Source organism: Triticum aestivum, chromosome 4B (assembly GCF_018294505.1).
Source record: "Triticum aestivum cultivar Chinese Spring chromosome 4B, IWGSC CS RefSeq v2.1, whole genome shotgun sequence".
NCBI lineage: Eukaryota > Viridiplantae > Streptophyta > Magnoliopsida > Poales > Poaceae > Triticum > Triticum aestivum.
This window is the reverse complement of record NC_057804.1, coordinates 225,846,116-225,873,402: the sequence shown is the minus strand read 5'-3', so window position 1 is coordinate 225,873,402 and position 27,287 is coordinate 225,846,116. Positions and strand designations below refer to the sequence as shown.

The window sequence follows — 27,287 nt, the reverse complement described above, 5'->3', positions numbered from 1 at the left end:
GAAAGGCAGGAAACATTTACAGAGGCTGGAAGAAAAATAGAGGAAAGGCTCTGACCTCCACCAAGATGGTCATGGTCATCCTCATCCTAGCCTTCCGGCTCTCCATTCTTCTCCTCCTCCTCCTCGCGGCCGGCCGGGTTGTGGTCGCCGCTGAGCCTGATGCCTCCCCACCAGGCACCGAGGCGGCGGCGCTACTGCGCCTCAAGGCGTCGTTCAAGGACCCGACCAACGCGCTAGAGGCGTGGTCGCCGTTGTTGCCCCCGGCGCCGTGCAACGCCTCTAGGCCTTGGCCTGGGGTGCAGTGCTTCAAGGGCAGCCTCATCGGCCTCCGGCTGGTGCACCTTAACCTCTCCGGCGCATTCGACTTTGCTGCGCTCGCCAACCTACCGGGCCTGCACTCAATCAACCTCAGGCGCAACGCCTTCGCAGGCCCGCTGCCGGCGAGCCTCGCCACCGTCCGCAGCCTCCGTGCGCTGTATCTGTCGCACAACGGCTTCACCGGCCCTATCCCCGGCGACGTGTTTGCCAACATGCGCTGGCTCAAGAAGCTCTACCTCGACAACAACGACCTGTCCGGCCCGCTGCCAGCTGCCGCCATCGCCGGCGCGCCGCGCCTCATCGAGCTCCACCTCGACCACAACAAGATCGAGGGCGCCGTCCCCGAGCTCCTCCCCAAGTCTCTCCGGCTGTTCAACGTGTCGCACAACCGCCTCACGGGCGTGCTCCCGCGCGCTGTCGCCACGCGGTTCAACGAGTCTGCGTTTGCCGGTAACCCAGCCCTGTGCGGGGCCCCAGGGAGCGACGCCAAGGCCTGTGCGCCGGTGGCCGCACCGGTGGCCGCGGTGGCCGCGCCAGCGCCCTTGTCGATGCCGCCGATGACGGCGGCGGACTACTTCGCCGTGGAGGAGGAGACCAGCATCGTCGTCGTGATCGGTATCATCCTGCTCGTCATCGCGCTGGTCTCCGGGGCGATGGTCCTCATGCTGCAGCAAGACGAGCAGCGGAATAGCGCGCCGCCGCCGGCGTACTACGACGCCCCTGTCGCCAGCGGCGGCATCGCCCCCAAGCCGGCCGTGACAGCCGCGCCTCGCACCTCAGGGGTGGCGATGGAAACTGGCGGGTCCAGCCGCGGCGGCAGCAGCAGCCAGGGCTCGACACGTGGTGGTGCCGTCGGCAAGCGGATGGACGAGTTCGTCCTGATGAGCAAGTCGAGCGGCGAGTTCGGGCTGCAGGACATGATGAAGGCTTCGGCGGAGGTGCTCGGCAACGGCACACTCGGGTCCGCGTACAAGGCCGCCATGCGAAACGGCATCACCGTGGCCGTGAAGCGCATGCGCGACATGAACCGCGTGGGCCGCGAGGAGTTTGAGAACCACCTGCGCGTGCTCGGAGAGCTACGCCACCCCAACTTGCTTGCTCCCCTCGGCTACCATTACCGCAAGGAGGAGAAGCTCATCGTCTCTGAGCTCATGCCACGCGGCAGCCTCCTCTATGTCCTCCACGGTAAGACCGTAATTACGAACCAATATGATTACTAGTACTTACTCTCTCCGTCTAGGTGAGTAAGTCATCTTAGGTTGTGCACCGTGACCAACGAGGAGAGGAAAACGAGAGAACTTAATGTTCATTTGCTAATTAATAGCATTGCATGCAATGAACTAACCACTGCATGTCGTGTTTGATAGTCTCAAGTCATTAAAAGCATGCACACCCCACATCTCTTATTGGTTGATATGTCAAAAAACAAGAAACGATGTAGAATTTAATGCACCGCGCCAAAATGTTTTGGGATTATTTGGTTTTCGTAAAATGACCTACACACCTAGACGGAGGGAGTAATACTACTCCTTCCGTAAACTAATATAAGAGCATTTTGATCACTACTTTAATTGTCTAAATGCTCATATATTAGTTTACAAAGGGATTACTAGCTAAATATGTTGCTATGGCAGAAAACAACATCTAAAAAGTGATGTCGTGTGTGATCGATTGTGCTCGGCCATGATGGTATAAAACCTACCCTCTCAAACACCCCCTCCCCCCTCCCTAATTTCACAGGAGTGGCCCCTACCCCACATTGTTTTTTATAAAAACTAAAAGTTATTTTACGGCGGTCTAGCATTACTCTTCAGATCTTATCCGGAGAAGGGTGGACAGATGAGAGATGAGATGAAGTAGGTGTCGGATCTGATCCTCGACGGCTGTCGTTGAACCCAAACCAACCAAGTCTTCCTAGGCTCTGTTGCACACCGACAATGGATTGGATAATAAGCGAGGTCGCGCAGCCAAGTACGGCCACCAGTGCAGGTAACTGGTACACCATGCATGGCTAACCTGTACACCATGCATAGTCGTCGTGGGAGCTAACTTTGTGCCTATGGTTGATGAGCAATCATCGCAACACCGTCAAAACCGACCACAAAGTAGAGGGAGACGAGATGGTGGCGTAGAAGCCCTAGTGTAGAAACCCTTGCAGCTGCTTGATCTGTTGATTATTTAGACGAAAAGCTTAATTCCATTACACATAAATAAACCAGTTGACCTACTTCAATATACTTCAAAAAGAAAAACAATCGGTTAAGTTACTCCTTGCGGGATTATATGGATGGCAGCCATAAATTAGCGCTTCTTTTTATTATTAAACCATTGAAAACAAAAAATACTATGTAAATTGACCTAATTAACGGTATATTTAACTAACTGCCTGCCCAATTAACTACATTAATGATTTGATATTTTCAGATTGTTTTAGCTTTAGTGACCGCATGATGTATGGACTCTCCATTTATTTTTACTCCGCATATAAGATACATCTTAGGTCAAACTTTGTAAGGTTTGATCAAATTTATATTAAAAACATTAACATCTAAATCCTGGGATATACAATATGAAAATTATAAAAAGTTTGACTCAAGGCAGATCTTTTATGAGGACTAAAAAATGGCGGGAGTACCACAGATAGTTAATCACTTGGTTAATGTTTACTATAATGTCTATGTGTAACTAAAATGACGTCTGTGTGATCGATCGGTGCAGGGGACCAGAGTCCCAATAGGGTGGTGCTGGACTGGCCGACGCGGCTGAGGATCGCCCTCGGCGTGGCGCGGGGCATGGCATACCTCCACGAGAAGCTCGGCATGCCGGCGATGCGGTTCGTGAGCATGGACGGCGCCGACTTCGATGCGCCGCCCCCGCCGCCACCTCACGGGAACCTCAAGTCCGGAAATATCCTCCTTGACGCCAACCTGGAGCCGCACATCGTGGACTACGGCTTCTTCCCGCTCGTCAACGCGCCGCAGGCGCCTCAGGCCTTGTTCGCGTTCCGATCGCCGGAGGCTGTCGCCGCGCTCCAGCAGCAACAGCGCGTGCCCGTTTCGGCCAGGTCCGACGTGTACTGCTTCGGCGTCGTGCTGCTGGAGCTCATCACGGGGAGATTCCCCTCGCAGTACCTCATCAATGCGCGCGGTGGCACAGATGTCGTGCACTGGGCGGCTGCGGCGGTGACCGAGGGTAGCGAGCACGAGGTCGTCGACCCCGTCATCGCCGCGGCCGGCGGGGGCTCCGCCGTGCAGCTGGTGCGTATCGCCATTGAATGCACCGACCCCGCGCCGGAGAGCCGGCCCAACATGGCAGAGGTGGCGAGGATGGTGGAAGAGGTCGCCAGCGCCTCCGGCGCGTCGTGACCACTGCTCGCCGGTGCATGGGGTGGGAGGAGTGATACGCGATGCAAGTCTGCGCGTGCATGTGTACTTCGAACGGGATCAAATCCCAGCCTTTGATCAGTGGGAGGGTGAGTGTCAGAATTGGCAAAGGCGAGGGGCATGGTTAGTTGGGCTGCGCGTGAATTCAAGGTCTGAATTTATAAAAACAGATGAAAATCAGGGGCAGAGGGTGATCATGCCACTCCACATCTCTAGTGACTTTAGGCAACAATTTATTCTAGTTGGAGGATGGAATCAACGGCCATACTTGTGTGAATTTTCTAGACTCTGTTTTACCTTGTATACATGTAATAATAGGATTATGTATTTGTTCAAAAATACATTTTGGATTTTAGTTTTGCTAGTACTTACAAGGCAAACTTGCATTTTTACTAGCGGTATAAATGAATTGAACTTTGGTGGCGCTGTCGGATATAAATTTGTATATATATATTTATGACGAAGATTCGGACTCTAAACCTAAGCAGAATACTACTCTCTCTGTTTCTATCTAAATATAAGATATTTTGGCAGTTCAAATCTAAACTGCCAAAATGTCTTATGTTTAAAAAACAGAGGTAGTACCAAAATTTGGAGACAAATGTGCATCTTGTTTTGAAGAACCGACTAGAGAATTAGGTCAAATCACTGAGGTTAAAATTAGAAGTGAAGACCGGAGTGAAGCTGAGCCCTCAGGCACTCTCGACAAACCGGAGGTCGATTTGGTCTAGGCCATTAGATCTTTACCCAGGGCGCTATCAACCGTCTCATAAACTTTCAGTTGCATCCCTTTGTAATATACATGTCCCCGCCAGGGCAATTTGCTCATTTCCATATATGTTGGGATATAACTATTAGGTATGACCCGCCCAGGAGGGGCCGGGTTATACCTATGACGACTCATGATATGAAGCCCACGAAGACATTGAAGATGCCGGTTCACAGGCGAGGGCCCAAGGCCCAAGGGCGACTCTAGGCCCATAGAAGTAAACCACCATACGTGTAAGACTTGTATTGTAAGGCATGTATAGGTAGTCACCGAGCCAGACACGTTGTCGATTAGCCGACCGGGACTCCGTGAGCCGTTAGGCGTCAACATGTGTATATAAAGGGATGACCCTGCGGCGGTTCAGGGCAAGAAACAACAGATCGAAAGCTAGGTCAAGCGGATTCGCTCCCTGGTAATCGAGACATAAGCAATACCACCTCAAACTGGATTAGGCCTTTACCTTCACCGCAAGGGGACGAACCAGTATAAACTCCTGTGTCCTTTGTCCCGTTTAACCCTTTTAAGCTAACCTAAGTTGCGATGGCTCCACGATTAAGTCCTTTCACTAGGATATCTGCCGTGACTATTCCATGACAGTTGGCGCCCACCATGGGGCCAGCGCACGGTGGTTTCGAGTTCTTAAAGGGCAGCTTCGAAGGGCTCAAGGGATACGATGTGGGCCAAATGACCAAGAGTTGTCGCGGCAAGCTCTACATCGACAATGCAGGCTGGGGCCCCGAGGCCGGCTCAATTGAGTACGGGTACCGGGTCCCCTTCGGCGGAATTCACGTCTTCATTGGCAAGATCGGCGAGCCGGGCCCTGAGCCGGACATCTACACCGACATCATCGAGACGGCTCAGCGTGCGAGACCCGCTCGCGCTCAGCCCGCCGTGAAGCGTGCCTTCGTGGGATTCATCCATGGAGCGGAATTTGATGAAGGGTCAATGTCTAGTGGTGAGACGGCCATCTACTCTGACTGTGAGTCGTCCACGGGCGAGACTACTTCCTTGTACCAATTGCAAGACGGCGGGCTTGGGGGCTGTTCCGATGGCGATAGTATTCCGGACCCCGATTCAATCGTACACTAATCATGCACGCAAATGTGTACGATCAAGATCAGGGACTCACGGGAAGATATCACAACACAACTCTACAAATAAATAAGTCTTACAAGCATCATAATACAAGCCAGGGGCCTCGAGGCTAGCACAAACTGGGATACAAATCGAAAGAGGCGCAGGCCTCCTGCCTGGGATCCTCCTAAACTACTCCAGGTCGTCGTCAGCGGGCAGCACGTAGTAGTAGGCACCTCCGGTGTAGTAGGGGTCGTCGTCGATGGTGGCGTCTGGCTCCTGGACTCCAGCATCTGGTTGCGGCAACCAGAAAGAAAAGAAAGGGGAAAAAGGGGGGAGAAAGCAACCGTGAGTACTCATCCAAAGTACTCGCAAGCAAGGAGCTACACTACATATGCATGGGTATATGTGTAAAGAGGCCATATCAGTGGACTGAACTGCAGAATGCCAGAATAAGAGGGGGATAGCTAATCCTGTCGAAGACTACGCTTCTGGCAGCCTCCGTCTTGCAGCATGTAGAAGAGAGTAGATTGAAGTCCTCCCAGTAGCATCTCCAAGTAGCATATCCAGGTAGCATCTCCAAGCGCATCTCCAGTCGCATCGCATAGCATAATCCTACCCGGCGATCCTCTCCTCGTCGCCCTGCGGAAAAGCGATCACCGGGTTGTCTGTGGAACTTGGAAGGGTGTGTTTTATTAAGTATCCGGTTCTAGTTGTCATAAGGTCAAGGTACAACTCCAAGTCGTCCTGTTACCGAAGATCACGGCTATTCGAATAGATTAACTTCCCTGCAGGGGTGCACCACATAGCCCAACACGCTCGATCCCATTTGGCCGGACACACTTTCCTGGGTCATGCCCGGCCTCGGAAGATCAACACGTCGCAGCCCCACCTAGGCAAAATAGAGAGGCCAGCACGCCGGTCTAAACCTAAGCGCACAGGGGTCTGGGCCCATCGCCCATAGCACACCTGCACGTTGCGTACGCGGCCGAAAGCAGACCTAGCCTAGTGGCGTTCCAGTCCAATTCGGCGCGCGCCGCTCCGTCGCTGACGTCTGAAGTGCTTCGGCTGATACCACGACGCCGGGATACCCATAACTACTCCCACGTAGATGGTTAGTGCGTATAGGCTCGTAGCCGACTCAGATCAAATACCAAGATCTCGTTAAGCGTGTTAAGTATCCGCGAACGCCGAACAGGGCCAGGCCCACCTGTCTCCTAGGTGGTCTCAACCTGCCCTGTCGCTCCGCCACAAGTAACAGTCGGGGGCCGTCGGGAACCCAGGCCCACCTCTACCGGGATGGAGCCACCTGTCCTTTCAGCCCCCTCGTCGGAATCACTTGCGGGTACTCAATGAGCTGACCCGACTTTAGTCACCATCTGTATAGTATGTATGTATGTATAGTATATACCCGTGATCACCTCCCAAGTGATCACGGCCCGATAGTATAGCAAGGCAGACTGACAAGAATGTAGGGCCAATGATGATAAACTAGCATCCTATACTAAGCATATAGGATTGCAGGTAAGGTATCAACAGATGTAGCGACAATGTCAGGCTATGCATCAGAATAGGATTAACGAAAGCAGTAACATGCTACACTACTCTAATGCAAGCAGTATAGAGTAGAATAGGCGATATCTGGTGATCAAGGGGGGGCTTGCCTGGTTGCTCTGGCAAGAGAGAGGGGTCGTCAACTCCGTAGTCGAACTGGTCAGCAGCAGCGTCGGTCTCGTAGTCTACCGGAGAGAAGAGGGGGAAGAAATAATGAATACAGAGCAAACAAAGCATCACAAAATATAACAAGGCAATACGCGGTGTTCGGTGTGCCCTAACGCGGTAGTAGGTGATACCGGTGAAGGGGGGAAAACATCCGGGAAAATATCCCCGGTGTTTCGTGTTTCCGGGCAGAGGAGCCGGAGGGGGAAAGTTGTGTGTTCGCTATGCTAGGGATGCGTGGCGGATAGACGGGCTGCGTATTCAAATTTGCCTCGTCGTTCTGAGCAACTTTCATGTTGAAAATATTTTAATCCGAGTTACGGATTAAAAGATATGATTTTCTAAAGATTTTATTAATTTCTGAGATTTAATTAATTATTTAATTAATTCGAAAATGATTTAATGACATCAGCATGATGTCATGCTGACATCGGCTGTCAACAGAGTTGACTTGGTCAACCTGACATGTGGGTCAGGGGGGGGACCCACCTATCATCCTCTAATTAGGTTAATTAGGGTTTAGGTTAATCTAATTACCGTTTAATTAAACTTAATTAATTTCTTAATTAATTAACTAATTAATTAATTATTATTATTTTATTTTATTTATTATTATTTTTTCTCCTTTTTTTTTTTTTATTAAAACGTTCTGCGGGTGGGGCCCCGTTGTCATAGGGCCACTGGGCCTTAGCGGATCGGGTGCGCCCGATCGGGCGGTGCGGGCGCAGGGACACCCGCACGCGAGGCCACCAGGGGCGAGGCGGGGCGCCAGAATCTGGCGAGGTAGGGGGGAAAGGGGCGGCCAGCTCCGGCGAGCAGCGGGGCCGGGCAGCAGGGGGCTGTGGCCCGTGCGGGGAACGGCGGACGCGACGAAGCAACAGCGGGCCGCGGCGGACAGAGGAGCAGGGGCGGGCGACGAGCTGCAGCGAGCAGGCGATCGCGGGACCATGGACACGCACTGGCCGGTCGGGAACGAGGTGCGAGATGCGGCCACGGGCGAGGGTGAGCGCGGCCGGATCCGTTCGATGCGGTGGTCGCAGGCATCAGCGAGCAGCGGAGAGGAGAAGAGGAGGCCGAGGGCCTCACCGTACGGTGTAGGGGCTAGGCAGCGGGTGACGAGGAGGAGGATGGGGACGACGTGCTGCGCGACGGCGAAGTCCGGCGGCGTCCGGGACGGCTTCGGGCGACGAGGTCAGGGTCGAGGCGGCGATGGCGGGGCGGCGCCGGGAGGAAGCAGAGGCGCCAGGAGGCCGGTCGGGGGGGGGGGGGGTTGAGGAGGCGGTGTGGGGAGGCGATGAGGAGGCGCCGGTGGAGACGGGCGGCGCCGGCCGGTGACGGGGCGCAGGGATGAGGCGGCGGGGTCGAGGCGCCGTCTCCCCCGATCCAAATCGGGGAGGGGCGAGGGAGACGCGCGGGGGTGGGACGAGTGGGGGAGAGTGGGGATCGGGTGGGGGTTAGGGTTCGGGGGGGGGGGGGGGTGGCCTTGTAGGCCAGAGAGGAGGGCCGGCTGGGCCGGCCGGTTGGCCCAGCGTGGGGGGGGGGCTTTCTGTTTTTTGTTAGTTTAGTTTTTCTCTTTTGTATTTTCTTTTCCTTTTATTTATTCTTTCCTGCTTTATTGTATTTTGCATTTTATTTTAGTAAAACAAACACTTAGTATCTAAATTAGTATTACAACCTAGTCCACAGTCACAAAAAGTCTAGACCCCAAATAACTTAGTTTGACATTTTATTAATTAGTGAAGGCATTTAAATAATTAGTTTTGCTACTATTTAAATCATTATGGTGTAGTTAAGCATTTCATAAAAATTTGGTTTCACCACCCCATTTACCTATGATTTATTCGACACATTTAGAACATTTTAGTTTTATTTTTGGAAAACTTTTGTTGTTTGCCTTGATTTCAAATTTGAATTTGAATCGTTTTCGAACTAACACGAGATTAGCGACAGTAACGGAGGTGACGTGGTGTCATTAGCAGAGGTTACTGTAGCTTGATTATCCGGGCGTCACAATTCTCCTGCACTACAAGAAATCTCGTCCCGAGATTTAAGCGGTGGAGTAAGGGGCGAAGGTGTTGGTAGCGAAAAAACTAACGAGTCTTCTCGGTCTTGGTTGCTCTTCTCGAAGTGGTCGATCCATTACATTGATGTCTTCATTTTTCTGCTTTAGGTCATTAAGATGAAGTCGGCATCCTTTCTTCGGAAACTCCATCGTACTTACGAACAGGTAAGGGGCAGCTCTACAATGATAGGATGTTATAAGGGAAATTCATCTGGGGTATCCCAGGAATAAACATATGAGTAACTCTCGAGTTGAACAAATGACACACATCGAAAGCAAAGTAAGATGGTGTAATAAGAGGTTTCAAGCGGATAGGCAATCGTTCATTGCCTGAAGCAGAGTGCGAAAGGGGTTCAGAGCAACGAGAATAAGTATTGTGTCCGATACCAGAATAGATCAACAAGCAAGTGGCCCGTGAATTACATACAAAGTCAAGCACGAGGGATAACTCTGACAACAGGGTGTACAAGAGAGTCAGGTTTCGATCCTGTGGAACTGTGGGTTATGGGCCCACCATGTGGGTTAAAAGCAGGAAGGCGCTAATATTTGCACGGTCAAGATAACAAGGTATGTCAGAGGATAGCCTGTTGGTTTTGCTGTCAACAATGTCGGTACCAAGGGCGAGGGACGAAGAGAACCATTTTCCTACTCGTTGAACGAGGCGGACCAATAGGCAAAGTTCTCGTCCATCAGCGGTTACCGGAAGTCATCAACAGTAGAAACAGGGTTACACCAGACAGGAAGGTACACCGAGGTGTTTACCTAAGCAGGGGATTACCACTGCTCGGTTAAGTAGTTTACAAGTAAGTTTGAACAAAACAACGGGAAGGAAAATGTGCTTAAACACGTATATCAGGGGTATATCCTTCCCAAGGACAAGCAGAGCATGATATCCGTGGCAGGATATTATGTAGAAAACTCCTTAGGTAGGGGAGAGAAATTTCATGATATTACCCATACAGCGGTGTTTGGATAATTGAGCAGGAAACATTTAACATTGGGCTTCAAATGTTCTTGTTGAAAATTGGAGTACCATAGACATGCTTCGAGATAGCATTGACATGGTCTTCAAGCAAAAGGTCAGACTTTGGATATAGGAAGGATCCATTAGGAACAACTTGTAGGATAAGTCTTACAATTTCCTCAGGGAAGAATGGCTAAACTTGCTAAAAAGGATACTACAATAATAGGTCCTCCACCCAGGGGGGGTGCTAGGCATGACATCATGTTACCGGGTCATCAAAGGACCAATGTTATAACTCTTGAAAATATGTTCCAACCATCATATCTGATGGAGATTCAGATATGATGGGTGTCAGGATACCTCAGGCTCAGGATGCCTGAGAAGAAAGGTGCAACACAAATTGACGGGATGACACTATAAGATTCTCGGGAAATGAACTAAGAAGGGATTTCCGTTAACAAGAGTTCATCATTAACCCAAGGTGAGGATGATGAGGTGGCTGATGGACTCAGCGATAATTCAACAAGGTATCCAAAAGATGGATCTCCACAATTATGTGGATAAGGGGATAACATCCGTCAGATTAAACGATATAATGGGATATGCTCGAGGAAAACATACATAATTAAACATTGGTTGAACGGTGCGCCCGCAATACGGGTTGGGTTGCACGACCAATGTCGGAATGGTGATTCAATAATCAATAGACTAAGAATGAACGGCCGACTATTAACTTCAAAGCAATAGGGTTGCTAGAAGTGCAGGATCCAAACAACACCGTTCACTTGTTGGTACCCCGGTTGGAATCAACATGAGGACCATGAAAGAGTGGTGATGGTGAGTAGTATCACTATACCAAGAACTCTTTAAGAGGTGGAGCAGTCCTCACAACATCCTTGATACTAAAAGATGGTAATACTCCAAGGTAAGAAAGAACAAATGCTGGATAGTAGGGATCTCAAGGTATAACTCAAAACACGAACGAGTTTGTGTTGAACGGAAGGCAAATAAGTGGTCAAAGGTAACACAAATCATCAGGGGCAAGGATGGTAATTCTCCACATGAACTCAATTGATATCCTGGAAGAGCTCATAAGGTTAATGATGATCACGACGCATTTGTCGAGAGATTTCATGAAGATGTAATCAATCGGCAACGTCAACAAGTCAAAGGAATTGGCGAAGCGAAAGGTTATTGGAACCAAGGGTACGACACAAACTCGAAATCAAGTTTGTTGGTCAAGGAGAAATGGTATGACGAGGAAGATCGACGTAAGCTTAGCTCATCGTCGAAACTGGTGCTCCCGGAATAAGGACCAGGTGGCACAGTTTGAAATCATCAAGGCAATGATATAGCCAAACAGGCTAGGAATGGCGTGATCGGGTACAAACTCGTACTTATAGAAGCTTAATGGAGAGTTGTTGAACCGTAGTGCGGACTCGGTTCAGTTATCGGTGTCTTTGAGTGTTTAATAACTCAGAGCCCGTGAAAAATTGGAATCAGTGGGAAGGTAGCACTTGATGAAGAACTCATAAGAAGTTACGCAGTTCCATGATAATCTCGAGATACCAGAGGGGTAATACTCAACGACAGATCAAAGTAGAGGTTGGACTAGGGTAATGCTCTGCAGAAGACAAGTACTCTAACTTGTCTGAGAAATAGAATCAAGGGAGAACAAACATGGTCGGAACCACGGGTGCGAAGGATCAATTCACGGATACCAGATGATATTTATCAAGAAAATAGTTATTATTACAAGAAGTTTCCATGATAGGATATACATCGCGTCCATGGGCATGAACACAAAGTTCAAGGTCGACTCCCACTTCTCCAATGCATAACCTTTCATTCACTTCTCACGTTCGATGAAGATGCAGTGTTGAAATTTTATCTGGTGAAGCACCAGAAGAGTATGACTCGTGAAAACTTTCGGGTTCACACGGTTTAGAGAAGGCATATGTTCAACCCACAGGGGCTTCTTAGAAACATATACCACAAGTTTCAAGAGTAAATAACACAAGCTCGAAAGTAGAGCAAGGTTGAGAAAGTAGATGATACAACTACCAAGGGCGTTATGTATTCCAAGGGAAAGCTCACAAGTTTATTGAATATGAAGGGCGTTGTCAGATAAAATCCAACAAAGGATCTGGTGGTCCACAAGGGATCTGACGTGAGCATCGGTACTCAACTAGAGGAAGAAGATTGCAAGGAGATCAGATTATAGAAACAACTGACTAACTCAATTGTCAAATGCAAAGGAATTATGATTTCCAAATCAAGGGATCAGAAGCAATGCTCTGAGTAGGGATGGATAAGTTGAATAGCCTTACGGTACAATCAATGACAATTGGATTGGTCGAGAACCAATTCCAGTTAAAAGAATGGCAGCTTAGCCGGAGAAGTAATTTATAAAGATCAATGATGATTGCGTGCATTCGCAAACATATTGAGTCAACAGACTCAAAATGATAATGACAAGGAATGTCATTAAGACTACGAGACTTATGGGATTAACCATAATGCAAGCAAGCAAGAATTTCAAGAGCCAAAGGCTCCAGAGGATTTTAGGAAGATCGAATATTATTTTAAAGACTTTTGTGAAACACATGAACAACTGGGGATGAGCGGATACTCGGCAAGCGCGAGTAATTATCCGTAGGGGTATTCATGCAGCAAGGAACTGCAGGGCAGTAAGCGTAAAGAATTCTCGGAATAACGAAGAGTATTTCAGGACATCTGGTAATAACAAGAGCAACTGGGGATGGCAATATGAACGATAGGTGTAAGTAATTATCCAGAGGGATTTATCGATGGAAGTGAATTGCAAAAGCGATGGTACATAGTCTCGAGAGCACATCGTAGAGTACTTCGGAATCTTCTGGTTAGCAGACGGTCATCTGAAGTGAGGGGCTCTCCGGGAGTAAGTACTTGCGAGAACCTAAAGTTAGTTTTGTTTTTAGCAAAATCGTTTAACCCGAATAGAAGAGAGCTCAGAGTCCCAAAGTAAAGGTCGAGGAGTAAAAGATCCTAGTACCACCCAATGGCGACGTGGGCCCGTAAGGCACACATCCAAGTTAGTAAAAGTTTTGTAAAGTCTAGACTCGACCTCGGCCAAGGAGTTGGAAGGGGGATTCCTACAGGCAGTTGGCTCTGATACCAACTTGTGACGCCCCCGATTCAATCGTACACTAATCATGCACGCAAATGTGTACGATCAAGATCAGGGACTCACGGGAAGATATCACAACACAACTCTACAAATAAATAAGTCTTACAAGCATCATAATACAAGCCAGGGGCCTCGAGGGCTCGAATACAAGTGCTCGATCATAGATGAGTCAGCGGCAGCAACAATATCCGAGTACAGACATAAGTTAAACAAGTTTGCCTTAAGAAGGCTAGCACAAACTGGGATACAAATCGAAAGAGGCGCAGGCCTCCTGCCTGGGATCCTCCTAAACTACTCCAGGTCGTCGTCAGCGGGCAGCACGTAGTAGTAGGCACCTCCGGTGTAGTAGGGGTCGTCGTCGATGGTGGCGTCTGGCTCCTGGACTCCAGCATCTGGTTGCGGCAACCAGAAAGAAAAGAAAGGGGAGAAAGGGGGGAGAAAGCAACCGTGAGTACTCATCCAAAGTACTCGCAAGCAAGGAGCTACACTACATATGCATGGGTATATGTGTAAAGAGGCCATATCAGTGGACTGAACTGCAGAATGCCAGAATAAGAGGGGGATAGCTAATCCTGTCGAAGACTACGCTTCTGGCAGCCTCCGTCTTGCAGCATGTAGAAGAGAGTAGATTGAAGTCCTCCCAGTAGCATCTCCAAGTAGCATATCCAGGTAGCATCTCCAAGCGCATCTCCAGTCGCATCGCATAGCATAATCCTACCCGGCGATCCTCTCCTCGTCGCCCTGCGGAAAAGCGATCACCGGGTTGTCTGTGGAACTTGGAAGGGTGTGTTTTATTAAGTATCCGGTTCTAGTTGTCATAAGGTCAAGGTACAACTCCAAGTCGTCCTGTTACCGAAGATCACGGCTATTCGAATAGATTAACTTCCCTGCAGGGGTGCACCACATAGCCCAACACGCTCGATCCCATTTGGCCGGACACACTTTCCTGGGTCATGCCCGGCCTCGGAAGATCAACACGTCGCAGCCCCACCTAGGCAAAACAGAGAGGCCAGCACGCCGGTCTAAACCTAAGCGCACAGGGGTCTGGGCCCATCGCCCATAGCACACCTGCACGTTGCGTACGCGGCCGAAAGCAGACCTAGCCTAGTGGCGTTCCAGTCCAATTCGGCGCGCGCCGCTCCGTCGCTGACGTCTGAAGTGCTTCGACTGATACCACGACGCCGGGATACCCATAACTACTCCCACATAGATGGTTAGTGCGTATAGGCTCGTAGCCGACTCAGATCAAATACCAAGATCTCGTTAAGCGTGTTAAGTATCCGCGAACGCTGAACAGGGCCAGGCCCACCTGTCTCCTAGGTGGTCTCAACCTGCCCTGTCGCTCCGCCACAAGTAACAGTCGGGGGCCGTCGGGAACCCAGGCCCACCTCTACCGGGATGGAGCCACCTGTCCTTTCAGCCCTCTCGTCGGAATCACTTGCGGGTACTCAATGAGCTGACCCGACTTTAGTCACCATCTGTATAGTATGTATGTATGTATAGTATATACCCGTGATCACCTCCCAAGTGATCACGGCCCGATAGTATAGCAAGGCAGACTGACAAGAATGTAGGGCCAATGATGATAAACTAGCATCCTATACTAAGCATATAGGATTGCAGGTAAGGTATCAACAGATGTAGCGACAATGTCAGGCTATGCATCAGAATAGGATTAACGAAAGCAGTAACATGCTACACTACTCTAATGCAAGCAGTATAGAGTAGAATAGGCGATATCTGGTGATCAAGGGGGGGGCTTGCCTGGTTGCTCTGGCAAGAGAGAGGGGTCGTCAACTCCGTAGTCGAACTGGTCAGCAGCAGCGTCGGTCTCGTAGTCTACCGGAGAGAAGAGGGGGAAGAAATAATGAATACAGAGCAAACAAAGCATCACAAAATATAACAAGGCAATACGCGGTGTTCGGTGTGCCCTAACGCGGTAGTAGGTGATACCGGTGAAGTGGGGAAAACATCCGGGAAAATATCCCCGGTGTTTCGTGTTTCCGAGCAGAGGAGCCGGAGGGGGAAAGTTGTGTGTTCGCTATGCTAGGGATGCGTGGCGGATAAACGGGCCGCGTATTCAAATTTGCCTCGTCGTTCTGAGCAACTTTCATGTTGAAAATATTTAATCCGAGTTACGGATTAAAAGATATGATTTTCTAAAGATTTTATTAATTTCTGAGATTTAATTAATTATTTAATTAATTCGAAAATGATTTAATGACATCAGCATGATGTCATGCTGACATCGGCTGTCAACAGAGTTGACTTGGTCAACCTGACATGTGGGTCAGGGGGGGGGACCCACCTATCATCCTCTAATTAGGTTAATTAGGGTTTAGGTTAATCTAATTACCGTTTAATTAAACTTAATTAATTTCTTAATTAATTAACTAATTAATTAATTATTATTATTTTATTTTATTTATTATTGTTTTTTTCTCCTTTTTTTTTATTAAAACGTTCTGCGGGTGGGGCCCCGTTGTCATAGGGCCACTGGGCCTTAGCGGATCGGGTGCGCCCGATCGGGCGGTGCGGGCGCAGGGACACCCGCACGCGAGGCCACCAGGGGCGAGGCGGGGCGCCAGAATCTGGCGAGGTAGGGGGGAAAGGGGCGGCCAGCTCCGGCGAGCAGCGGGGCCGGGCAGCAGGGGGCTGTGGCCCGTGCGGGGAACGGCGGACGCGACGAAGCAACAGCGGGCCGCGGCGGACAGAGGAGCAGGGGCGGGCGACGAGCTGCAGCGAGCAGGCGATCGCGGGACCATGGACACGCACTGGCCGGTCGGGAACGAGGTGCGAGATGCGGCCACGGGCGAGGGTGAGCGCGGCCGGATCCGTTCGATGCGGTGGTCGCAGGCATCAGCGAGCAGCGGAGAGGAGAAGAGGAGGCCGAGGGCCTCACCGTACGGTGTAGGGGCTAGGCAGCGGGTGACGAGGAGGAGGACGGGGACGACGTGCTGCGCGACGGCGAAGTCCGGCGGCGTCCGGGACGGCTTCGGGCGACGAGGTCGGGGTCGAGGCGGCGATGGCGGGGCGGCGCCGGGAGGAAGCAGAGGCGCCAGGAGGCCGGTCGGGGGGGGGGGGGTTGAGGAGGCGGTGTGGGGAGGCGATGAGGAGGCGCCGGCGGAGACGGGCGGCGCCGGCCGGTGACGGGGCGCAGGGATGAGGCGGCGGGGTCGAGGCGCCGTCTCCCCCGATCCAGATCGGGGAGGGGCGAGGGAGACGCGCGGGGGTGGGACGAGTGGGGGAGAGTGGGGATCGGGTGGGGGTTAGGGTTCGGGGGGGGGGGGGGGTGGCCTTGTAGGCCAGAGAGGAGGGCCGGCTGGGCCGGCCGGTTGGCCCAGCGTGGGGGGGGGGGGGGCTTTCTGTTTTTTGTTAGTTTAGTTTTTCTCTTTTGTATTTTCTTTTCCTTTTATTTATTCTTTCCTGCTTTATTGTATTTTGCATTTTATTTTAGTAAAACATACACTTAGTATCTAAATTAGTATTACAACCTAGTCCACAGTCACAAAAAGTCTAGACCCCAAATAACTTAATTTGACATTTTATTAATTAGTGAAGGCATTTAAATAATTAGTTTTGCTACTATTTAAATCATTATGGTGTAGTTAAGCATTTCATAAAAATTTGGTTTCACCACCCCATTTACCTATGATTTATTCGACACATTTAGAACATTTTAGTTTTATTTTTGGAAAACTTTTGTTGTTTGCCTTGATTTCAAATTTGAATTTGAATCGTTTTCGAACTAACACGAGATTAGCGACAGTAACGGAGGTGACGTGGTGTCATTAGCAGAGGTTACGGTAGCTTGATTATCCGGACGTCACAGGTTGATATGTCAAGAAACAAGAAACGATGTAGAATTTAATGCACCGCGCCAAAATGTTTTGGGATTATTTGGTTTTCGTAAAATGACCTACACACCTAGACGGAGGGAGTAATACTACTCCTTCCGTAAACTAATATAAGAGCATTTTGATCACTACTTTAATTGTCTAAATGCTCATATATTAGTTTACAAAGGGATTACTAGCTAAATATGTTGCTATGGCAGAAAACAACATCTAAAAAGTGATGTCGTGTGTGATCGATTGTGCTCGGCCATGATGGTATCAAACCTACCCTCTCAAACACCCCCTCCCCCCTCCCTAATTTCACAGGAGTGGCCCCTACCCCACATTGTTTTTTATAAAAACTAAAAGTTATTTTACGGCGGTCTAGCATTACTCTTCAGATCTTATCCGGAGAAGGGTGGACAGATGAGAGATGAGATGAAGTAGGTGTCGGATCTGATCCTCGACGGCTGTCGTTGAACCCAAACCAACCAAGTCTTCCTAGGCTCTGTTGCACACCGACAATGGATTGGATAATAAGCGAGGTCGCGCAGCCAAGTACGGCCACCAGTGCAGGTAACTGGTACACCATGCATGGCTAACCTGTACACCATGCATAGTCGTCGTGGGAGCTAACTTTGTGCCTATGGTTGATGAGCAATCATCGCAACACCGTCAAAACCGACCACAAAGTAGAGGGAGACGAGATGGTGGCGTAGAAGCCCTAGTGTAGAAACCCTTGCAGCTGCTTGATCTGTTGATTATTTAGACGAAAAGCTTAATTCCATTACACATAAATAAACCAGTTGACCTACTTCAATATACTTCAAAAAGAAAAACAATCGGTTAAGTTACTCCTTGCGGGATTATATGGATGGCAGCCATAAATTAGCGCTTCTTTTTATTATTAAACCATTGAAAACAAAAAATACTATGTAAATTGACCTAATTAACGGTATATTTAACTAACTGCCTGCCCAATTAACTACATTAATGATTTGATATTTTCAGATTGTTTTAGCTTTAGTGACCGCATGATGTATGGACTCTCCATTTATTTTTACTCCGCATATAAGATACATCTTAGGTCAAACTTTGTAAGGTTTGATCAAATTTATATTAAAAACATTAACATCTAAATCCTGGGATATACAATACGAAAATTATAAAAAGTTTGACTCAAGGCAGATCTTTTATGAGGACTAAAAAACGGCGGGAGTACCACAGATAGTTAATCACTTGGTTAATGTTTACTATAATGTCTATGTGTAACTAAAATGACGTCTGTGTGATCGATCGGTGCAGGGGACCAGAGTCCCAATAGGGTGGTGCTGGACTGGCCGACGCGGCTGAGGATCGCCCTCGGCGTGGCGCGGGGCATGGCATACCTCCACGAGAAGCTCGGCATGCCGACGATGCGGTTCGTGAGCATGGACGGCGCCGACTTCGATGCGCCGCCCCCGCCGCCGCCTCACGGGAACCTCAAGTCCGGAAATATCCTCCTTGACGCCAACCTGGAGCCGCACATCGTGGACTACGGCTTCTTCCCGCTCGTCAACGCGCCGCAGGCGCCTCAGGCCTTGTTCGCGTTCCGATCGCCGGAGGCTGTCGCCGCGCTCCAGCAGCAACAGCGCGTGCCCGTTTCGGCCAGGTCCGACGTGTACTGCTTCGGCGTCGTGCTGCTGGAGCTCATCACGGGGAGATTCCCCTCGCAGTACCTCCTCAATGCGCGCGGTGGCACAGATGTCGTGCACTGGGCGGCTGCGGCGGTGACCGAGGGCAGCGAGCACGAGGTCGTCGACCCCGTCATCGCCGCGGCCGGCGGGGGCTCCGCCGTGCAGCTGGTGCGTATCGCCATTGAATGCACCGACCCCGCGCCGGAGAGCCGGCCCAACATGGCAGAGGTGGCGAGGATGGTGGAAGAGGTCGCCAGCGCCTCCGGCGCGTCGTGACCACTGCTCGCCGGTGCATGGGGTGGGAGGAGTGATACGCGATGCAAGTCTGCGCGTGCATGTGTACTTCGAACGGGATCAAATCCCAGCCTTTGATCAGTGGGAGGGTGAGTGTCAGAATTGGCAAAGGCGAGGGGCATGGTTAGTTGGGCTGCGCGTGAATTCAAGGTCTGAATTTATAAAAACAGATGAAAATCAGGGGCAGAGGGTGATCATGCCACTCCACATCTCTAGTGACTTTAGGCAACAATTTATTCTAGTTGGAGGATGGAATCAACGGCCATACTTGTGTGAATTTTCTAGACTCTGTTTTACCTTGTATACATGTAATAATAGGATTATGTATTTGTTCAAAAATACATTTTGGATTTTAGTTTTGCTAGTACTTACAAGGCAAACTTGCATTTTTACTAGCGGTATAAATGAATTGAACTTTGGTGGCGCTGTCGGATATAAATTTGTATATATATATTTATGACGAAGATTCGGACTCTAAACCTAAGCAGAATACTACTCTCTCTGTTTCTATCTAAATATAAGATATTTTGGCAGTTCAAATCTAAACTGCCAAAATGTCTTATGTTTAAAAAACAGAGGTAGTACCAAAATTTGGAGACAAATGTGCATCTTGTTTTGAAGAACCGACTAGAGAATTAGGTCAAATCACTGAGGTTAAAATTAGAAGTGAAGACCGGAGTGAAGCTGAGCCCTCAGGCACTCTCGACAAACCGGAGGTCGATTTGGTCTAGGCCATTAGATCTTTACCCAGGGCGCTATCAACCGTCTCATAAACTTTCAGTTGCATCCCTTTGTAATATACATGTCCCCGCCAGGGCAATTTGCTCATTTCCATATATGTTGGGACATAACTATTAGGTATGACCCGCCCAGGAGGGGCCGGGTTATACCTATGACGACTCATGATATGAAGCCCACGAAGACATTGAAGATGCCGGTTCACAGGCGAGGGCCCAAGGCCCAAGGGCGACTCTAGGCCCATAGAAGTAAACCACCATACGTGTAAGACTTGTATTGTAAGGCATGTATAGGTAGTCACCGAGCCAGACACGTTGTCGATTAGCCGACCGGGACTCCGTGAGCCGTTGGGCGTCAACATGTGTATATAAAGGGATGACCCTGCGGCGGTTCAGGGCAAGAAACAACAGATCGAAAGCTAGGTCAAGCGGATTCGCTCCCTGGTAATCGAGACATAAGCAATACCACCTCAAACTGGATTAGGCCTTTACCTTCACCGCAAGGGGCCGAACCAGTATAAACTCCTGTGTCCTTTGTCCCGTTTAACCCCTTTAAGCTAACCTAAGTTGCGATGGCTCCACGATTAAGTCCTTTCACTAGGATATCTGCCGTGACTATTCCATGACAGTTGGCGCCCACCATGGGGCCAGCGCACGGTGGTTTCGAGTTCTTAAAGGGCAGCTTCGAAGGGCTCAAGGGATACGATGTGGGCCAAATGACCAAGAGTTGTCGCGGCAAGCTCTACATCGACAATGCAGGCTGGGGCCCCGAGGCCGGCTCAATTGAGTACGGGTATCGGGTCCCCTTCGGCGGAATTCACGTCTTCATTGGCAAGATCGGCGAGCCGGGCCCTGAGCCGGACATCTACACCGACATCATCGAGACGGCTCAGCGTGCGAGACCCGCTCGCGCTCAGCCCGCCGTGAAGCGTGCCTTCGTGGGATTCATCCATGGAGCGGAATTTGATGAAGGGTCAATGTCTGGTGGTGAGACGGCCATCTACTCTGACTGTGAGTCGTCCACGGGCGAGACTACTTCCTTGTACCAATTGCAAGACGGCGGGCTTGGGGGCTGTTCCGATGGCGATAGTATTCCGGACCCCTATGAGTCGCCAAACCGGGTTGCGATCTTCATGGCTGGTACGCAGCCTGGGCAAAATTCTTCAACCGCGGCAGCGATGACTTCCGGGTCAGCAGCGGTCTTAATGTTGGAGAAAAATTGCTGTTTTTTGCCGCTTAAACAGAAGGTGGGCGGCTCAAGCGTGATTGAAATGATATGGGGCAGCTGATGGCGGCTGTAATCAAATATGCCGACTCTGATAGTACCAAGGACCCCGAGTCTGATGATGACAAGCCGGGAAAGGGAAAGAAGAATGGCAACGCCAAGGGTCCACAACATAACCCGACGAATCAGGGGGGTAACGGTAAATGCAAGGCTGATGGTAACTTGGAGTTTGTGGCTAACACCAATGCATAGAGCAATAATCAGTGTCATAAGGGGAGGCCGCCTCCTCGGACCGGTGGATCAGGTCCTACTCTTGAGAAATTACTGAATGAGCCCTGTCCAAAGCATGGCACGTAGGAGAAACTAGCCACTCACCTTTGGAAAGATTGTTCAATTATGATGGATTTCAAAAATTCTAACTTGCTTCACAGCAATCATGGGCCGGGCGGCGGCTCAGGTTCCGGTGGTGGCGATTCCCATGGCCCGGGCTACGGAGGTGTCGGTTCTAATTCCAACTTCCAGGGCCACCAACACCATCAAAGTAATCAGGGTGGTTATAATCAAGGTAATCAAGGTGGTTATAATCAAGGTAATCAGGGTGGTTACAATCAACAATCCGGCCAAGGGAATCAGCAACAGCAACAGTCTGGATATCAAAGTCAATCGAAGCAGTTGAATAGAGGACAGTACCACGTTTCACCATGAGTCTATGCAAGTGGGACCAGAAGCTTCACAAGAGGGATGTGAACGGCATTGAGCCGGCAGTTCCCCAATACTTGCAATGGTCTGAGTAGCCCATTATGTGGAGCCGAGAGGATCACCCGCCCCGGGTTGATAATCCGGGTCACTTAGCTTTGTTGGTGGCGGCTTAGGGTGGTGGATACAAATTCACTAAGGTACTCATGGATGGAGGTAGCAGCATTAATATCCTTTATTATGATACTTTCCGTCGTATGGGATTAACTGATAAAAATCTCAAGACGTCCAATACTGTTTTCCATGGAGTGGTGCCTAGTAAGTCAGCGTACCCTGTAGGCAAGATTGAGCTGGAAGTGGCCTTTGGAGATGAGTATGATTCCAGGGCCGAGAAGTTGACCTTTGAGGTGGTCAAGATCAGAAGCCCGTACCACACTCTGTTTGGACGGCTGGCTTATGCTAAGTTCATGGCACGACCATGTTATGTTTATTTGCAGCTCAAGATGTAGGGTTACAAAGGGACCATTATAGTGCATGGGAGTCGGAAAATAGCTTTGGAGTGTCAAGACGGTGATGTTGCTTACGTTGAGTCTGTCTACGCAATAAAGGAGTTGAAGTTCTATAAAGATAATGTCGATTCGGCTGATATGACATCTCTGAAAAAGCGTACTATAGAGCATGATCCGGTGCTGAAGTTTAAATCAGCCGACGACACTAAACTGGTTGATTTTGTTCCTGGCGACTCATCCAAGCAGGTCAATATCAGTGCTAACCTGGATCCAAAATAGGAAAGCCGCTCATTGAGTTCATCCGTGAGAATCGGGACATCTTTGCATGGAAACCTTCTGACATGCCAGGTGTACCGAGGAAACTCGCTGAGCACACTCTTAACATTGATCCAAAGTTTAAGCCGGTCAAGCAACTCCTTCGTTGCTTCAATGAGGAGAGACAGAAGACCATTGGAGAAGAAGTGGCCCGCCTCTTAGCGGCTGGGTTCAATGTTGAAGTCTTTCATCCTGAGTGGTTGGCTAACCCAGTGCTGGTGCTTAAGAAGAACGACACTTGGCTTATGTGTGTGGACAACACAGGCTTAAATAAGGCTTGTCCGGCTGATCCTTTTGCTCTCCCTCGTATTGATGAAATCATTGATGCTACGGCGAGTTGTGAGCGTTGAGTTTTTTGGATGCTTATTCTGGTTATCATCAGATCAAGATGGCAGTTAAGGACCAGGAGAAGACAACTTTCATCACTCCCTTTGGAGCCTTCTGCTTTGTGTCTATGCCCTTTGGGCTTAAGAGTGCCCAGGCGACTTACCAGCGGTGTGTGCAGAACTGTCTCCACAGTCAGATTGGGCGCAATATTATGGTGAAATCCAGAGAGAAAGAAACCTTGATAGATGATTTGAAGGAGACCTTCGACAATCTCCGGGTCTACAAGATGATGCTTAACCCGACCAAATGCGTTTTGGTGTGCCAGCACGCAAGCTTTTGGGTTTTCTGGTTTCTAACAGAGGCATTGAGGCTAACCCGGAGAAGATCAGGGCCATTACCTCCATGGCAAAGCCGGCGTGTATTAATGATGTTCAACGTCTGGCGGGTCGTATTGCTGCCTTAAGCCGGTTCATAAGCCGGTTGGGTGAGAAGGCCATACCGCTATACCAGATGATGAAGAAAACATATGACTTTGTCTGGAGTGATGCTTCTAATGACGCATTTGAGGCTTTGAAGAGACAGCTCGCTGAGCCGCCAGTACTTGCTGCTCCTATTGATAAGGATCCGTTATTGTTATATGTGGCTACTAACGCTCGGGCCGTCAGTGTAGCCATTGTGGTGGAACGGAAAGAGGCTGGCAAGGAATATCCGGTTCAACGATCGGTTTACTATATCAGTGAGGTGCTTATTGAGTCCAAGCAGAGGTATCCACACTGACAGAAGCTCGTTTATGGGGTGTTCATGGCCAGCCGGAAGCTTAAACAATATTTTCCGGGTCTTGCCATCACCGTGGTCAGTTCTGCTCCCTTAGGGGATATTATTCAAAATAGAGAAGCCACAAGGCGGGTAACCAAGTGGGCCATTGAGCTTGGGCCTCATGGTTTGAATTATATGCCTCGCACTGACATCAAGTCTCAAGCACTGGTGGATTTCATCAACGACTGCACAGAGCTGCAGATGCCTGAAGAGAAGGCAGATAACACATATTGGACTATTTACTTTGATGGATCTAGGCAATTGGAGGGCTCGAGGGCATGAGTTATCTTAGCTTCCCCTCGAGGTGACAAGTTTTGTTATGTTCTAAGGTTGATGTTTCCCTGTACTAACAATGCAGCTGAGTATGAAGCCTTGCTCCATGGTCTTCGGATGGCTAAGGAAATGAACTTAAGCCGGGTGGGATGTTTCAGCGATTCAGACTTGGTGTCTCAATAAGTCTTAGGCACATGGGATTCTAAGGATCCCCTCATGGCGGCTTATCTCCGCGAAGTTGATGCTATTGTTGGGCACTTCAAGGGTTATCAATTGGAACACATTGATCGCAGGAAAAATGAGGCGGTTGATGCCTTAAGCCGGTTGGGGTCTCAGCGTAAGCCGGTGCCAACTAACACTTTCATGGGTGTTATGCATAACCCTTTTGTCAAATTGCCTACAGAGGAAGATATGGCTATTCCTGACCCGGAGGCACAATTGGTGGCGGCTCTTCACGCTATCCCAGATTGGACAGTACCATATTTGGCTTATATGACCAGGGGTGAGTTACCTGAGGATGAAACTTTGGCCAAACAGATAACCCGGCGGTCTAAGTCAATGGCAATTGCCAATGGCGACTTACACCATTACAGTGTCACTGGGGCGTTTCAGCGTTGCGTCTCTCTCGAGGAGGGTCGTGAGATTCTTTGTGAGATTCATGAAGGAGATTGTGGTCATCATGCTGGCTCAAAGTCCCTTGTGGACAAAGCTTTGCGTCATGGATTTTATTGGCTGACGGCTCATGCTAATGCTGAGGATTTGGTCAGTAAATGTGATGGTTGTCAGAAATTTTCACGGCGAGCTCACGTGCCGGCTCAAGAATTGAGGACGATTCCAATTACTTGGCTGTTTGCTATCTGGGGGCTCGATATGGTTGCACCTTTTAAAATGTCCAAGGATAAAAGACTCACCTTTTGGTGGCGGTTGACAAATTCACAAAGTGGGTCGAAGCAGAGCTGATCAGTAAGTGTGATGTGGCAACAGCGGTTCAATTCATTAAAAGGGTGATTTTTCGCTTTGGCTTTCCCCACAGCATCATAACTGATAATGGCACTAATCTGTCCAAAGGTGCTATGAAAGAGTTTTGTCAACGTGAGCATATTCGACTTGACGTGTCGTCAGTAGCTCACCCCCAATCCAATGGTCAAGCTGAAAGAGCCAATCAAGAAATTTTGAGAGGCATCAAGCCCCGGCTTATGGTTCCTTTGCAAAGGACGCCGGGTTGTTGGGTGGAGGAGTTACCTTCAGTGATATGGAGTATCAATACTACCCCTAACAGATCTACAGGTTACACGCCTTTTTTCATGGTATACGGAGCAGGGGCGGTTCTTCATTGTGACATCCGTCACAACTCACCCCGTGTGGCGGCTTACGTTGAAGCTGATAATGAACAAGCACGTCGGGATGCACTTGACCTGTTAGATGAGAAGCATGACCTTGCGGCAGCCCGCTCAGTGATTTACCAACAATATCTGCGCCATTACCACAGCCACCGGGCTAAGTCCAGAACCATTCAAGAAGGTGATTTAGTGCTCCAGATCATCCAGGATCAAATTGACATGCACAAATTATCCCCACCTTGGGAAGGACCCTTTGTGGTCAGCAAGAACTTGAACAACGGGTCATACTACCTTATCGATATTCGAGAGTACAAGGACTCACGCAAGTCGGAGGAGGAGACCCGCCGGCCGTGGAATATTGCTCACCTTCGACCTTACTACACTTGAGCCATCGGCTCTTATGATGTACATATTTTGACAATGTATATATTATGAGGATTATAATAAAGTCGGCATCCCGGATAAAGCAGGGCCTCTGTCGTTTTCATCTTCAATAATGAGTTTTCTTCATCATGATTTCAAGATCATTAGGGGGCTTGATCGTATTCGAATAACAGCCATTAACCCTTTTGGTCTGGCTTCCTGATCATAATAGAATCATCACCGTTAAAACACTTTGATCACTAGAGGGCTTGATCATATTTGAATCACAGCCATTAACTGTTTGAGTCCGGCTTCCTGATCGTATCCGAATCATAGCCGTTAAAACACTTTGATCACTAGGGGGCTTGATCGTATTCGAATCACAACCATTAACCCTTTTGGTCCGGCTTCCTTATCGTATTCGAATCATAGCCGTTAAAACACTTTGATAACTTGGGGGCTTGGCCGTATTCGAATTATATCTGTTAACCCTCTTGGTCCAGCTTCCTGGTCGTATTCGAACCATAGCCATTAAACATCACAAACCACTTGGGGGCTTGGTCGTATTTGAATCATAGCCATTAACCCTCTTGGTCCGGCTTCTTGATCGTATTCGAATCATAGCCATTAATCATTATGGTCACTTGGGGGGGGGGGCTTCCTAATCGTATTCGAATCATAGCTGTCGATACCCCTTTGATCAGTGTAATGCCAAAAACCATTCGGGGGCTTCCTGATCTTATTCGAATCATAGCTATTAACCCTTATGGTCCGGCTTCTTGCTCGTATTTCAAACATATCCTCGTTTTTCCTCATTTGGCTTGATTTTCTGAAGATTTTTCCGGTTCTTCTTGATATTATCTTGCCTTTTTTGGCTTCAAGTGATTCCGGCCATTTAGCCTTCAATCTCACAGCTCATATTTGAAGCATGCATGTGGTTTCTATTACCCAGCTTAAGGAGAGGTGACAAGTCGCCCATACATGATGATATCAAGTACTTGGAAGTTTTGGCTTCTAAATGTTTTGGGTTATCACCCTTACTACACAAGTATCATAAACCGGCAGTATGATTCAATATCACATGTATGATATTGTTATTATAATTATGTCTAAATTCTGGTTAAACCAGCCCTATCTATAACTGTTTTAAAACATCAATGGTTGTATGTGAGGTATTATGACCCGCCCTGCGGTAAACCACCAAAGGCTCTTGTGATCTACTTGTGTGTAGGATAATTCAAAATTTTCGTCTGCACCAGTCAACATCACGATAAGTCTAAAAGGATAACTATCAAGTGGCGGCTTAACAACGTTGAGCACAACATAAACGTGCACGATGGCACGACAAAGCAAAGTTATTGTTACCCTATTACATGACCCAAAATAGTCAAAATGATTAACTATTTTTAGAAGATCACAAAT

General features: G+C 49.1%; 2 protein-coding genes across 2 annotated transcripts; both read left to right on the top strand.

Moving 5' to 3' along the window:
* On the top strand, positions 1 to 4,120 carry LOC123094734 (pollen receptor-like kinase 3). Its single transcript, XM_044516665.1, has 2 exons — positions 1 to 1,503; positions 3,037 to 4,120. Exons 1-2 carry the CDS (start codon positions 66 to 68, stop codon positions 3,681 to 3,683), a joined length of 2,085 nt encoding a protein of 694 aa, XP_044372600.1. The 5' UTR covers positions 1 to 65; the 3' UTR covers positions 3,684 to 4,120.
* Positions 4,121 to 8,210: 4,090 nt separating this feature from the next.
* Positions 8,211 to 19,683, top strand: LOC123090063 (pollen receptor-like kinase 3). Its single transcript, XM_044511538.1, has 2 exons — positions 8,211 to 8,454; positions 18,600 to 19,683. Exons 1-2 carry the CDS (start codon positions 8,211 to 8,213, stop codon positions 19,244 to 19,246), a joined length of 891 nt encoding a protein of 296 aa, XP_044367473.1. The 3' UTR covers positions 19,247 to 19,683.
* The last annotated feature ends 7,604 nt before the right edge of the window (positions 19,684 to 27,287 follow it).